This window comes from Onychomys torridus, chromosome 14 (genome assembly GCF_903995425.1).
Source record: "Onychomys torridus chromosome 14, mOncTor1.1, whole genome shotgun sequence".
NCBI classification, from domain to species: Eukaryota; Metazoa; Chordata; class Mammalia; order Rodentia; family Cricetidae; genus Onychomys; species Onychomys torridus.
Genome location: NC_050456.1, coordinates 26203485 through 26219327, shown reverse-complemented (window position 1 = coordinate 26219327; position 15843 = coordinate 26203485). Strand labels below are relative to the sequence as shown.

At 34.1% G+C, this 15843-nt stretch overlaps 1 protein-coding gene across 6 annotated transcripts in view; it reads right to left on the bottom strand.

Moving 5' to 3' along the window:
• The window catches only part of Mipol1 (mirror-image polydactyly 1), a 310896-nt gene that overhangs the window by 224953 nt on the left and 70100 nt on the right, over positions 1-15843 (bottom strand). For 4 of the 6 annotated variants that reach the window (XM_036206359.1, XM_036206360.1, XM_036206362.1 and 1 more), the window contains exons 1-2: positions 9326-9344; positions 1365-1568 (exon numbers count right to left, since the gene is read on the bottom strand). In XM_036206359.1, coding sequence (XP_036062252.1) covers positions 1365-1498 — 134 coding nt within the window. In that variant the 5' untranslated portion in view covers positions 1499-1568; positions 9326-9344. Of the gene's footprint in view, positions 1-1364; positions 1569-9325; positions 9345-15843 lie in introns of those variants that run through there. The other 2 variants (XM_036206363.1, XM_036206364.1) reach the window with 1 other exon arrangement.

The following is a 15843-nucleotide window of genomic DNA, read 5'->3' as shown; positions in this document are numbered from 1 at the left end:
GTAGTATAAAGAAGAGATGAGAACAAGATAGATTGTTTTCTGGTGTTATGGTACTAAATATGCCAACACCGATGGGTGTAGTATTACTTAAGCCAGTCTTTGGCACTGAGTCCAGGGATGGTCAGTGAATATAGGGCTATTACCATGCTCTCATGTTGAATTATACTACAAATCTCTCAGCAGAAACATAAGCTCTACCATTTACCTTTCTTACATGATTATAACAATGTTTATCCATGCTTCCATCATCCTTGCCTCTATAGCTTAAAATAAACCCTAAATTGTATTTAAGTAAGAATCTGACACTAAGGGGAATGTAGCCAGAAGTTTTCCTGTGTCCCATCTGGTCCACAGACATTCAGACCCAAGTAAACACACACAAGCTTATATTAATTAAAACTGCTCAGCCATTAGCTCAGGCTTATTATTGACTAGCTCTCACACTTAAACTCAAGCCATTTCTGTTAATCTATATGTCGCCACTTGTTCCATGGCTTTATCTGTGTGCCATTACATGTTGCTTCCTGGATGGCGGGCTGGTGTCTCCTGACTCAGCCTTCCTCTTCCCAGAATTCTCCTTGTCTGCTTATCCCACCTACACTTCCTGCCTGGCTACTGGCCAATCAGTGTTTTATTAAACCAGTGTACAGAAGCATTATTCTGCAGTAGAAGACCTATAATACAGTTACTGATTTTACTATGTATTGGTATCAATGAATATATCTTACTGAGTAATTCTGAACAGAAAAACAACCCCACAAAAAACTTTTAAAAAATAGTGCTCTAGAAAATATGAAAAGAGAATTATGCTGTCACTTTCAATTCTAATGTCATCTTTGCTGCATATGATTAATTATCAAAGTAGCATAATCCCATTGATAATAAACACAGGTTTCTCCACACTGGATGACTTAATGCTACAGAATGTAAATTAATAAGAAAGACAAAAGGTAGATGGAGTACAGGTTGACCATAAAAGTATCCATATCATCCCAAACAAAGAACAGAGAGCTATGTTAAAAAAAATCTTTGAGCAGGTTTAAGCTTTGGTGAATAATCTCTCATATCAATTTCACAAGTATCCTTATACCCATCAAGAAGAGTGAAAGAAAATAATATTGGGGTGGAATCAAACTTCACTGCTTTCTTTAAACTCATCTTGTGCTGCTGCTCTCAGCTGTCTAGACATATTACATCCTATTATGGAAGTAATAGAAAGCCCTTGCAGGGTACTGAAGTTGTTTCTAAGTCACTGATGCATTATATTTATCTGACACCAAAATGAAGGAGAGGGACAATGTATTAAAGAAGAAATGTTGTTCCAATTCTCACCATTTAGATTAAACACTGAAACCAACACGCACCTGCACTTTGTAGATGGCCCTTCATCTGGATAAGGACCAATGGCCTGTAAATTGCTAGAGTTTCTCTCTGGTACTTCCAGGTCCTCAGATGTGACTTCACTGCCTAATTCACACATGTTTTGCTCAGAATTCATAGTCAGCTGCTCATCTACTAATGCACTCTCAATACCCACTGAAGCTTCTTGTGCAAGACAATGGTTGTATCTGCATTAAAAGAAAAGTATATGATACATGAAAGGAGAGACCCACATAGGAAAACTGCTGAGTCAAATGAACATTCTTACGAAAACACCTCATAGGCACTGGTCATACTCTACTGTAGTCGATTAAGGATGTACAGGCCAGCATTTGTCATCCACATTTCACTTCCCTCTACAGAAGCTATTTAAGGTAATAGCTTACAAATGAGGCTACACACTGTGACCTTGGCAGAGCAGGCCATACCTGTGCTAACTGAATCAAAGCCTCTGGGAGAAGGATTATCTTCTTTTTTTTTTACATTGCCTAAATGATTACAGTTGCTGCAAGGACCATTGGTTTAAACACACTATTCTCAAATTAGCAAGCAATAAGGATATGGCTATAATGAATCAATACTGTACGATGGAACTATGGTTCAGACTGCCTGGGGGAAATTACAGCCTTAATAAGTGTATAATGCTGTACAAGTTATTTAACACAACATTTTCTTGTCTATACAATGTAAATAAAATATCAATGGCTTAACTAAGTACTTGACATACCAGTAAATGTGGCTTATTTGAATAACATCATACTATTAAAATGGATCTAAGAATAATTTTAACATTAATGTCATCAAATACATACCATATATTAGAAAATACACTTTGTATGCTTAATTATATCTCAAAAATTATTTAAGTTGCATGCACTAAGCAATATTTATTTTAAAGAGATAAACTATATTTAATGGCATAGTAAAGTTTTGGAGGAAATAATATATAAACATATATAAAACCAACTCTTGCTGGGCGGTGGTGGCACACGCCTTTAATCCCAGCACTCAGGAGGCACAGACAGGTGGATCTTTGTGAGTTTGAGGTCAGCCTGGTCTACAGAGCGAGATCCAGGAAAGGCGCATAGCTACACAGAGAAACCCTGTCTTGAAAAACAAAAACAAAAAAAAAAATAATCAACTCTGTTATTCCTAGGATTGAAAGGCACAACTGTTGATTGTAACATGTACTTCATTAACTCCAGAAGAAATAATTCTGTAGTCTAGGAGATGTAAGAGGAAATCTGCCAACATAAAATCCTCTAGAGACTCAAAAGTAATATTAAAATACAAAGAAACTAGTATACAAAAAACAGTAACTCTTGTGAAACTTCATTTGATTTTTTGGTTGTATTAACTGTAGACAATAATAACTTCAAGTCCATATACTATTCATATTGGTAAATGGAAGCTACATCACAAATCACTTGCTCTTGGTAAATTATTTTGATTTATGTTTGTTGAAGAAATTAATTATAAGAGAGAAATGCTGTATCATAACTGCATGCTATGAAATAACCATGACATTTCAACATAGTATTATTCTGAAATCTTATATTTAAAGAGTCATAGTTGATTTTTGAGATCTGAGAACTCTTTCATGGTTTGCTTTATATGCTCATTGACCGTTCTGTTTTCCTACAGTACCTGGCATAAGAATGGAATCCTCACACTCTAAATGAGAGAATTTTAGGGGCACTAAGGAGACATTCTATTAGTAGTAGATTGTGCTTTATAACATGAATATATATCTCTATAAGTAAATCAAATGAAAGTAATTATAGTTATTAAAATCATTACATACATAATAAAAACGGCCTTCAGAGACATTTCATTAAAAAATAACTTCAGAGTCTATGCTGTTCTGCTGTTTGTGAGGAACAAAGACTCTGTAAAAAGGGGCAGGACAAGCCAGGAGACCCGAGGTTACAAAGGCTCCCAGATTCCTATGACAATAACACACCAACTGTGTTAGATTTTAAGTTCTGGCCCTTTAAGACCAATTATAACACCATCTACAACTTGGTCCAATTACATACTTACGTATTTCTAGGTTTAATTCAGCATCTTTCTCCATCCAAATTTGTATTCCTAATGTTGTTTTTATTGTAGTTGTTTCATTTTTTAACCCTATTTCTGATAGCTATGTTGCTATTTTCCTGCTGGTTTAACCTATTAAATTATAAGACCCTTGAATTCTTCATAAATCACCAGTATTTCACTGTAACCATCCTCTATTCCAAACTTCTAGAGGAGATATAGAAGATTACAAATAAAAGGGCATTTGGTTTCCTCCTACATTTTAGTAGTTCTGATATTTGGAGCAATCATAAAATAAATGCATAAACTTCTGACATTCTTTTTAATTATTTTAATATTTTTTATTTAATTTTATGTAAGTGTTTTGCCTGTATGTATGTCTGTGCATCACTGTATGCATAGTGCCCATGAATGGCAGAAGAGGGTGTCGGATCCCACTAAAACAGAAGATGCAGTTGTGAGCCACAATGTGGGCACTGGGAATTGAACCCTGAAGAGCAGCCACAAAGCCCCCAGTTCTGAGACTTCTTTATTTTAATTTTAAAATGTTTTAAAATGTTAATAGTTTAGAGGCTATGGCAGGAGGCTTGTCAGATAGTGAATTTCAGACCAGCCTGGGCTCCAGAGTAAGACCCTGTACTGATATTATCCCCCTCCCTCCAAAAAACACCCTCAAAAGTTAATATTTGAAACATTTAATATATATAAGAAACCCATGCTGTGTGGGTTAGCTCTATTTCTAATTTTGTTCAGTCATAAAACCTTTTAGATTCCTAATTTGAACTGTTCATCTGACATTTGGAGTCTGCTCTGCAAACCAAACTATCTATACTCTTTTATTGAGAATTTAATTTTACTTCAGAGTAAACAAGGCTGATTTATAAAATCTTCCCACCTGCCTTTCTGCATTTTCCTTTATTTAAAAAAAAAAAAAAATCAGTATGGCAAACACTATTTCTTCAAATTCATGCTAAAAACTGGAAAGGCTTTTCGAATGTTCTTCTTTACTACATTATTCTATAAAAGTATTCAACCATTCTATGGAAATTTTGATTTTTTAAATTATATTACTTATTTGGTATTTTGATACTCATTTGTGGAAACCACATAGTGCAATGTACCCTGTGGCTGTGTACTAGGGAAACAAATAGAAGAGAAGAACAGACACTTCTGTGAAGGACTCTAGTACAATTATGATGAGAAAACGATGTAATGATTTTTAATATTTGAATGTAACAAGGACCAGGCTTGGGCTATACAACTGATTATATGGAAGATCTATGCTTACTCAAGATTTATTCTCTAGGAAAACTTTACAAAGGTACTTGCTCCAAAAATGAAAAAGTAAGATAGAAATGTTGTTGTTTGTTTTTGCTTTTTGGGGGGCCCACCACCCAGCTCCCAAATAACTCTCACACACACGGAGTCTTATTATTACTTATGAATGCCTGCCCTTAGCTTGGCTTAGTTTCTTAACTTTAAATGATCCCATCTACCTTTTTCCTCTGGGCCTTTCCCTTGCTCTGACTTGTGTAAATCTTACTCTTACTCCATGGCTCACTGTGTAGCTGTGGGGCTGGACCCTGGAATCCTTCTCCTTCTCTGGCTACTCTTCCTCTTCTCCATTTTCTTTTTCTTTCCTCAGAGTTCTCCTTCTCTCTATATCCTCTCTGCCTGCCAGCCCCGCCTATCCTTTCTCCTGCCTTGCTATTGGCTAGTTCTTTATTAGACCACCAGGTGTTTTAGACAGGCACAGTAACACAGCTTCACAGAGTTAAACAAATGCAACATAAATAAAAGTAACACACCTTAAAATAATATTCCACAAGAAGCAAATAAATGAACTGACAAATGGTTAGTTTGGCAATCAAAAAGTTGACAGATGATAAGAATAAAAACATCCTAAGAAAATTATTCTTCAGGCATCATTGTGGAAGAACAGGCAAAAATATTTTAAGAGCCAGAGGAACAAGGAGTTCGCTGTGAAGCTGTAGCTCCTAGAAATGTCAGAAGCAACACCAATCAAGCCTCCCAACACTCCCAATATGACTTCCTAAGCATGAGCTGAACAAAGATAACAATAGGCCAGCTAAAGCGGATGGGGACAACCTATGAGGCCTCTATCCTACACAAAGAACTACAGGCAACTAAGAAATACAGAGAGCAGGAGAAATAGTCTTCCCTGGTGATGATCATGACAATTAGTTAACCAAAACCAAATGGTCAGCACTGTAAACTTATACATACATGTAATGTTATACACATTGAGTAGTTTGCATTTATGTATTTAGGAATACACATACATACATGCATGCATACATACATACATATATATAAAACAAGAGTACAAGGGGGTACATGGAAGGGTTTGGAGGAAGAAAAAAAGGAAATGATGTGACTATATTCTAATTATTTCTATATTATCTATCTATGTAGATATATCTATAGACAGGAACCCACATAGACAGATAGATCTCTCTATATATAGCATGTGGTTCTGGTTCTGAGCTGAAGCGAGAACAGGCTTCAGGCAGCAAAATAGCCCTCAGGAGAAGATTTTAGTGAATCAACTCCACTTCATCCCACAGTATAGGAAATACATAGGGTTGGGAAGCCTGGGGACAAATCCTAATTTGCATTAAGTGGCATGCTCCTATCATAAGGGTGGGCTAGTGGCAGTAGGATTCTCTCTCTTTCTCTCTCTCTCTCTCTCATCTAACTATATGCCCATACATCATGTTTTTTTTTTCCCTGAAACATTTGAGAGTATACTGCAGTATGTACTTTGGCTTTTGGGTACAATTAAGGTATTAATTAACACAGTGCATTTTGTCAAATTTTACTTACCTTATCCAAACCCTACAATAAACAATTTCTGACTTAGTGCCCTCTCCAACTATGAGAACAGACTAGCACACAGTAAGTCTAAATTCGGTCATTATTTCCCCAGACTCTCCATCCCAGGGGAAAGGGGTTGTAAGACGATAGTGGGATGAAGCTACTAAAAGCTTAAGCTGAACTTGTACTACCAATCAATTCTAAGAGAATTGTGTAGAAACATGAACACAAAAGCCAATAAAGTGATACCAAAGGGAAGTTGTAGGATGGTTCTGTACAGAAGCCAGTCAGTTTGAAAGATAAATATTCAACAAAAGACAGATGTCCACTCTAAACCAAGTCTTATCTCTGAGCATACGAAATTTGAAAATAAAACCCTTCTATCAAAATTCTTTCTCTCCCTCTGTCCCATGTTTAAAATAGGAGCTCTCTTTAGTACTCCATATTAAGTGTTTAATCAATGGCATTGTTAGCTGTTCTGCCATTATGGCTAACTGATCTCACATTATTTAAATTCATCTCTCCATATGGGATTAGATAATACTATTTTTTCATAATTCATGTCTATGAAGTCTTGGTTTCTTTATTCAATTTTAAGCAACAGGAAAATCCTTATAACTATTATCATGCCTTCATTTGCTCTTCTGTGACCATAGTTTTACAAGGACATAGATACCTACCATTTCAAATGTATCTTTGAAATTTTATTATTACTAGCTAATGTTATCACTGTTGTGCTAACTTCTCCTGCAACTACCTGAAATATTCTGGATAGCTACTACAAGGTGTTCCTCTGAATACCATGCATTGCTATTGCCAAGGAAGTTATGCGTCTGGACAAAACGAGTGGAATTGATGCTGACCTTTTGAAATCAATACCTATTGGAAGGCTAGCTACAATACAAGCGCTGGAGACCTCATCTCTCTCTAGTGGACTGAGGTACCATTTCAATGGATGGTTTTCATGATTGAAAGAATTCTTATTTTACTTATGGACATATCAGTATTGCCAACAGGCTCAGTGCCAATGTGTTTAAACAATCGATTTCTTCACTCTAGAAAATAAACCAAATTATGATACCATTTCCTTATCTAGAAGAGGAAGCTCTAAGATCCTTTTTGAGTACATTTTCCACACAGTTGCACAGAAATGTGTATCTGATGTTACCCAAGAAATGAAAACTCACAGCCCAAACTAAGACTTGTATCATGACTATCACACAGAAGTGATAAGGTGGCTAGAATCAAATAGGAATTCAGAGAAGCTGGGAAAGTCTGTTCTGTCTAGCTTTGTAAATAGTTTGTGACAACTGGTATCTGTGTAAATGGATTTGATGGTTCCCTGGGGGGGGTCAATATTGTTTACAGAGCTGTTTCCTCAGAGTGGTTGAACTAGAATCATCCCTAGGGATCCTACCAGGTTACTAAGAATAGCAATGACCTAGTCACCTGAGAGTTCAAGAATAGAAAAAGACAAGCAGATAAAAGGAATATTGGCAAATGCATTAGAATAAATGAACCACTGTCTTGTTTTAAATTTCCCCTCTTGTTTTTGAGATTCTAAAATAATCACATCATTTCTCCCTTCCCTTTCCTCCCTCCAAACCCTCCCTTATACTCCTCCTCATTCTCTTTCAAATTCATGGTCTCTTTTTTCATTAATTGTAATTGCATATATATGTATATACACATACATTTCTAAATAAAACCCACTCACTCTATATAAAGCACAGCTTAGGAGAATTTGTACCTAAGATTAACTGCAACAGGCATGTGGTTACTCTGCTTCTGACATTGCTAGCCACTTAAAGGAACTTCTTTAAATTCTCTTTTGAGAGGAAATGAGGAGGAAGAAATAATTACATTTACCAACGGATTCTATAAATATAAAAATAAACCCTGTTGTTTATGGCCTTTCACTCCTATACTGTCTCCAGGTTTTTGCTATTAGGTTATAAACTAGATGTGATGAAAGACTTACCACAGTGTTCCACATTTTAAATAGTTTTTAAAAATGAACATTAGTTTCAAAATACCAGAAAAATAGTATCAACTAAGGGTTCCTAATGACATCTGCAACTTTTAAGTAATTTAAAGTACGTGTGTATGTGTATGCATGGATATGTCTGCCTATCTGTACAAATATTACTTATTGCAGTTAGTATGTATTTCCAACTCTCTGTCTCCTTTTCTTAAGAAGTGGAGAAATAGTATCCCACATAGATGCTTACAATATGTGTTCCCATGACACACACAGGAGAAAAAGAGAAAAACCCATCAGAAATACCACAGCATGTCCACTTAGTATGAGGTGTTCAAGACAATAGCTTACATTTTCAGTAGTATAACTACCACACACTGATGGATTGTGACTTTCCAAGCAGAAACTTAATTGGGGCAATGACTCTGAAAACAAGATTGCACACTTTGAATTCTAACACCAGGCATGGCCTACTGTATGATCTATAACAAACACTGTTGTTTATTAGCTTATTTGTCATCACTGTATAGGCTAGGCTAGGGGCTGGGAAGTCAATAAAGTTCTTGTTGTGAAAGCATGAGAACCTATGTTCAAATCCCCGGAACCCAAGCAAAAGCTGGGCATGATACATGAGTGTATTCCCAGTACCAGCCAGGTAGAGACAGGAGGATCCTGAGAACTCACTGATCAGCCAACCAGGCCAAAACAGTAAGCTTAAGTTTGATAAGAGACCCTGTTTCAAAAAATAAGATAGAGATCAAGAGAAAAACAAACCACCATCAATCTCTAACATTCACATACATGTACACACATACTAATATGAATGAATGAATGAATGAAGTATGCCTTGGTTGACCTTGAATTCATAATCTTACTGCCTGGCTTTCCCACTGCGAGGATTACAGGTATGGAGCACCACACCTGGCTTTTAGCAAATTATTTAATGGTGATTAATTTCCCTACCAGTAAAGTACAAAATAATATACCCTTCAAAGGGTACTTAAGATTAGTAAATTATTTAAGTTATAAAACTATCTTGGAAAAGTATTATCACAGAACACATACTCAATAAATGTTGGTTATTACCTTTAAATGTGCTGTTAACAGTTGCCTTCTTCATTTTTATTTCCAAATCTTCCCTTGTCTTTCTGTGAAATTTGTGTCACAATCTTGATGTCAAATTCATATTTTAATTCAAATTTTGTATTAAAATTTTCTTAAATATTAAGAATGAAAGCAAAAAATGATATTTTTGTTCTAATATTACCTAACTTTTATATTAAAAATTTCCCAGATTGTTTTGTGACCAGAATGTAGTTATATAGCTAAAATCAGTATGATTATTCTAATAAAAAACATTATTACATATATATTTATTCCCTGAAAGAAATGTTACCAACTATGTAAAAAAAAATCAGATACCATAATACATATAGTACTCTCTTAATAGAATACCTATAAGACAAATAATTAGGAAATAAAATATCTAATTCAATAAGATGCATAAAGAGAGAAACTATTTAAGATTAATTTTTAAATGATATGCACTTCAGATAAAATTTAAAAAGCATTACATTTTTAAAATTTAGAAACACTGTCATAAACAAAGTCCCTGAAAGCAACAGCAATTCTATGTGAAGGACACTGTTTATATATTTCTGCAAATTCAATGGAGTGGCAGCAATGCAGTACATTTTAAATAAGAAACTATTTCAGCATTCACTAGATTGTACCATGACATTACTTACAATTAGGGTCACTACAAGAATACAGATTCCTATCACCCAGAGAATCACAGGATTTCAGGCAGCTCTTAGAACCATATTTAACTTGCAAACTTTGTATGTGAGTATGGTGTGCTCACACTGATTTCTTATGTGGGCATCGTATGTTCACAACAACTTTATACATGGGTACTGTATGCTCACACTGACTTCACATGTGGGTATTGTATGCTTATGCAGACTTCATACATGGATACTATGTGCTCACAATGACTTTACACATGGGTACCGTATGTTCATGCTGACTTTATACATGGACACCGTATGCTCACAATGACTTTACACATGGGTGCTGTATGCTCACACTGACTTTATACATGAGTACCATATGCTCACACATTATTATGTGGGCACAGTCTGCTAATACTGATTTGGGGCTTCAAAAACCATAACATAAAAAAATATAATTTTCAGCAGTTTCTTTGCACTTAATGCCCTTCATGCAAGCTTCCAAAAAACTTTTAGGTTATTCCCATATAAAAAAATGACATTATACAGTAGTCTTTTTGTCTATATTTCAATCTCATCACCAAGTTAATAATAAACCTGTTGTGGTTAAATAAATCACAGAAAAATAATTACATATTTGTGGTCTCATCTGTGTCCCTCTCCAAGTATTGAGTATAAACTCTATTATACTCATGTCCTTAAAATACATAGTAAAAAGCAGTGATCATACTAGATTTTTGTATTACTGAAATGAATCAGTGAAAGAAAATAGTGACTTCTAAAACCATCTTAAAGATATATAGACACTAAATACGCAGTAAAAAAAGAAGTGTACTTGTTGAATGTGGTAGCTAACACACACTGGTAATTCCAACACTCAAGATTTTGGAGCAGAGTGACTGCAAACTACAGGGCAGCCTAGACTCCAAGTTCAAGACTGGGGCTAGGGCTGTAATTCAGTCACAGAATGCTTGCCTAGGGAAACTCTCCAAACATCCCACCCAAGAAAAACGGGAAAGAGTACGTATGACTTTGAGGTTAGCCTGGGCTACATAGTGAGGCTCACAGAAAACAATAACGAAAAGAGAAAAGAGAAAAGAAAAGAAAAAGTACTGAATAAAACCTACTAAGCACTGAGATGGTTCCAGATGTTAAATAGAATTTAAAAGTAAATAAAAAACTGTTATCTGTTCTCAGGAGAAATAGCAAAGATCAGGGAGACAGACAATAGAAAAATAATTGTAAAGAGATACACAAAAGATTGGCAGAATGAGTAGAGTCTCAGCGACAAGTTCTGTTGAGACCAGGACTATTTAAAGATATTCACAGCATTTAAATGCTCAGTAACCACATAAACAAGAAATAAGACACAAGTAATAGTAACATTATAAACACTGCTTCAATGTGCAACATAAAATCATTTTGAGATAACTTACATTCTTTTTTATAGTCCATTTACAGCACAACTGCCCTTAGAGTCTAGATATAGCTATATGATTCTGAAAGCTTTTAGAAGGCTTGTAAGTCCCACACCCCAAACCTACAAAACTGTCAATAGTATTCACTGGGATACTAGAATTAGTATCAGAACAAATGCACCCTTTGAGCTCCTGTGCAGGGATATATCTGGATAAGTAAACACATCAAAAAGAAGTGCTGAGGTTATTTATCTCTGATTATGACAATCCAATGATTTGGATTCAAATCACCCCCTGGCTAGTCACAGAAATTACTTTACTGGAATTTTCTTACTTTACTATATAAGAGTAACATAAGATGTTAATCCTACACTAGATTTTATAAACTTTTTGTATTATCAAACTGAAATACTCATGAACACTACACTATTTAGTCTATAGGGAAAAGTTCAAATTTATATGAAAGAACTATTTAAAATATATAAATATTCATAAAATTCTATCCTAAAATTTAAGATTTTCAGTTTTAATGTCTTTTATCTGATGTAGAGAATGAACAGTAAAATAATATAATCAATCCCTTAAAGCATAAAATAATTACAACAGAAAATAAAAGCTTTGTAAAACTTATATAACACTATTTAAAATACTTAAAATATTCTTTAAGCTGAAATAATTATTAAAACTAGCGCAAATTTGAATAATGTAAGTGTAATATTTTTATTCTTTTATTTTCCTTGTCATGAGCTATGTAGAATTTATAATATATTTCAAATATTTTTCAGACTTTCCCAATTTTTCTAAGAATAATTTATAAAATGTAATTAAAACATGAATGAACTCATTAAATTTTAAGCTTTTACAACAGCACATAAACTAAGCTTAACAATCATATTTTTTGTCTTAAGTTAAATGCACAGCTATTCTAAATACAAATTTTGATGCCATTTATTACAGACAAAAACTCTAATAAGTATAAAGATAAAAACAGATTTTCTTTCTATGTCCCTTTCATTTAATTCTGGAATATCTTTAGAATAAGAAAATAAAACAGAAGAAGCACCACTTAGATACCAATCGAGACTCACTGACATAAAATGTTAGTTCTAATGGATGGATGATTGTGTTTGGTCTTTTGAAACTTTGAAGTATAGGTAAGTCTTGATCACACAAATTAATAAATCCTAAAGCTGGAGTTAACAATAACCATTACACCCAAATTCTGCAGCTTAGCCCAGGCAATTTTTCGAAAGGTCAGGTTGTGAACTGGAGAAGATCAGGGAGGTCCACCGCGTAGCTTTGTTGCCAGGCATCTCTCGTCTGGATTGTTGCAGGCATTTATTAGTATTCGTCAGCAGACTCAACAAAGCAAACAAGAAATTCAAGCACGAATAATAAAATGAAATGCTGCTATATAACCCTTTGTCATTCAGCAAATATGGGACTTTTTAGCTACATTGTTCCTAAACCTGGGTTACTACTTTAATTTTTCTCCACAGTGCTGACTGAATGAGTATGCATGTGTGTTAAATGCGCAGCTCCCCTAACAACTGCAGGACTGCCATTTAATCTGTTGGTAGATGGACCATTTCCTGTGGGAACCCTGGCTATGATTTCCAGATCCACCAAATAAATCTCAGATTAAGATTCCAAATGAAACCTGCCTTTGGCAGATAAAAAATGTCAAGATGGATATAAACAGTAAAATTATAAATTATCTAGGTGTTGCATGACAAACTAATGCTCAATTTTTTTGTTGACATGTACCCAGATATCAAAACTATATGAGACATTCATCAAATGTCACACTTTCATAATACTGGAGGCATCATTAAAACTGTTTGACTAAGGACCTCAAAGTGTTTAAGCAGTAGCTCAAAAGTATATTTGTGCAAAGTAGAAGAATAAATTTACATATCAGCAGCAGCTCATAAGGGATAGGTAAATATTCTGTTTATCTCTCATTGTAATTCAGGTTACTTTAAATACAAGGTTTTAGGAAATCATTATAATCTATATGGCATTATTACATAACTTCCTATGCAAATGATGTATTTTATTCAAATTTGCCATCATTATTAAGAAAAACAAAACCATAGAAACTAAAAAGGTAGAAGGGCTATTTCATTGATAATTCTGACTCCTGCACTAGTACCTGGCTACTTACACAAAAAGAATCCTGAGCCCTGGTTGGAGTTGACATTTTAAACTTTTAAAAGCATTAAATCCTTGAGACCTTGAGATAAAAGGGGGAAAAAAAAAGAAGAAGAAAGAAAAGCCTCAGACCCGGAAAAGTAAATTTGTTTTTTGATAATGTGTTCATTTCAAATGACTTGGGGGAGGAGCAGAGACAAAAAAAAAAAAAAAAAAGTAATAAAAGGCCAATATAGACCATCTTAGAAAGCAAATGGCCTATTAAAAATGCACAGTAACTCCCTGTTGCTCATCTCTTTTAAAATTTCAGTAGATCAAGGACTACCTCAGTGACCTTTTGGGGGAGAGGGGTGGGGTCTTTGTTCTTCTTACCTGGGCTAATACAACCCTGTCCTAATCTTAAACTCTGTATTAGTTGATTATAAAATATAAACAAATGAAGGTTCATGGAGAAAAAAAGGATTCCACTGATATACTTACTTTTCTATCTTTCAACTCTTAAAAACAATTGAGTAAAAGTTACTGATGTTTTCATATTTTGAACACTTGGTTTTAATAAAACATTTTAAATACTCTATTTAAAATATACTTTTAATTATAAATTTTTACATTTTCATTGATCTTGGAAAAATAAAGAATAATTATTCCCAACTCAAAATCTTAATATAAGCATAAAACCTTAAGGATTATGCATTAATTCTGTCTTTCTTACCCCAAATTTTTCCATTAATATATGTTGTGTTATAAGAAATTAATTCTAATTACCCTAATCTTCTAGAAACTGACACAAATCTACAACTTTCAAAAATACTTTTAGGGCAAGTGAGAAGAAAGTTAATAAAAAGAAAATACCCATTTTAAGCTTATCTTGTTTATTTGGCTACACTAACAATGTTCTAAGCAATGAATACTGCTAGTTATATTAGCCTATTGAGTTTGATAATTTCAGAACACATTAACAGCTGCAATTAAAAGCAGGCTTAATTTGCACTTTAAAAAATATGAAGTTACAAAACTTACACACACCTTTCTAGGCAACAAACATCTTATCAATATGGAATGACTATTTTCCATTTTCATTAGTATACTGATTTTCAAATAGTCAAAGATTATATTCAAAGGCTAGAGCAATCCAAAATCTCAACATGAAAGTGAAAATGTGATTCTTTAGTAATTATTCTTTCTTTCACATCTTTTCAGTGCAGTCCTATGATCTGGCAGTGTTACCGATTACATCTAAAGGCTACAGACTAATTTTGGGTACCACTAGATACTGAAGACAAGGTCTCCTATTTACAGAGCACATGAGCTACATCCCAGCCATCTTACAATATGTTTAATTCAATCACTGAAAAAAAAAATCTATTTAACCAGAGTCAAAAATCTGAGGCCTGCCTTATTTAATATTTTTCATAGTATTCCAAAGAAGCGAAACAGACTGAAAAATAGTGTCTGAAATTCTCCCCAAAAAGAATGTCCTTCATGATATAAAACCAAGGCACCAAACGCTGGAATATTTGAGTAACTCCTCCAAAAACTTTTCTACTATTAGATATTTATGCAGTCTGTGAGTAGATGTACATTATACCACACAGCTTTGGCAGCCAAGTGAAATACAAAAAATGCCTTCAACCCAGGAAGTCAGTCCTGCCAGGACTGTTCTATATTCAACCAGGAGAACTCGGTAACTTGTCTTAGCATCAGTTTATATAATGCACACTAATTTCTTTGACCAACAAAATGCCAGTGCACATTCAGAATTCTATATTAATGATTGTAAGAACATGGTGTTGTAAAAACCAGAAATTCTAATTTATTGAAAATTAAAGGTCTAAGAATAACATATGAAGATTTGTGTTATAAATAAGGATTCTGAGAATATCCTCAAATGAAATACAATAGCCAGAAATAAAGAAGGATTTTTTTTTTTTTTTTTTTTTTTTTTTTTTTTTAGTGAAGAAGACAGAATATTGTTTAAAAAACCTGAAGCAAGATCTTTTTACAAGCTCAAGCAATATTTTCATGGCCTACAGTTAAACTTGAGAGAGCATCTACATTTCAATTAGAATTGAGATGGGGGATATCTGTGTGTTTGGGTTTTGTTTTTAGAGAGATAAAGAATAGAATTTAGGTTGGTAAGCAGTGGGGACGGCTCTGGAAAGAGTTGGGGGAGGGAAGGAAGATGATCAAAATATACTGTATGAAATTCTCAATAATAATAATAAAACATTAAAAAAAGAAAAGCATTAAGTTCTCCATAAAGAAAATTGTAACAGTGGAATCAAAATGTGGGAAAGGA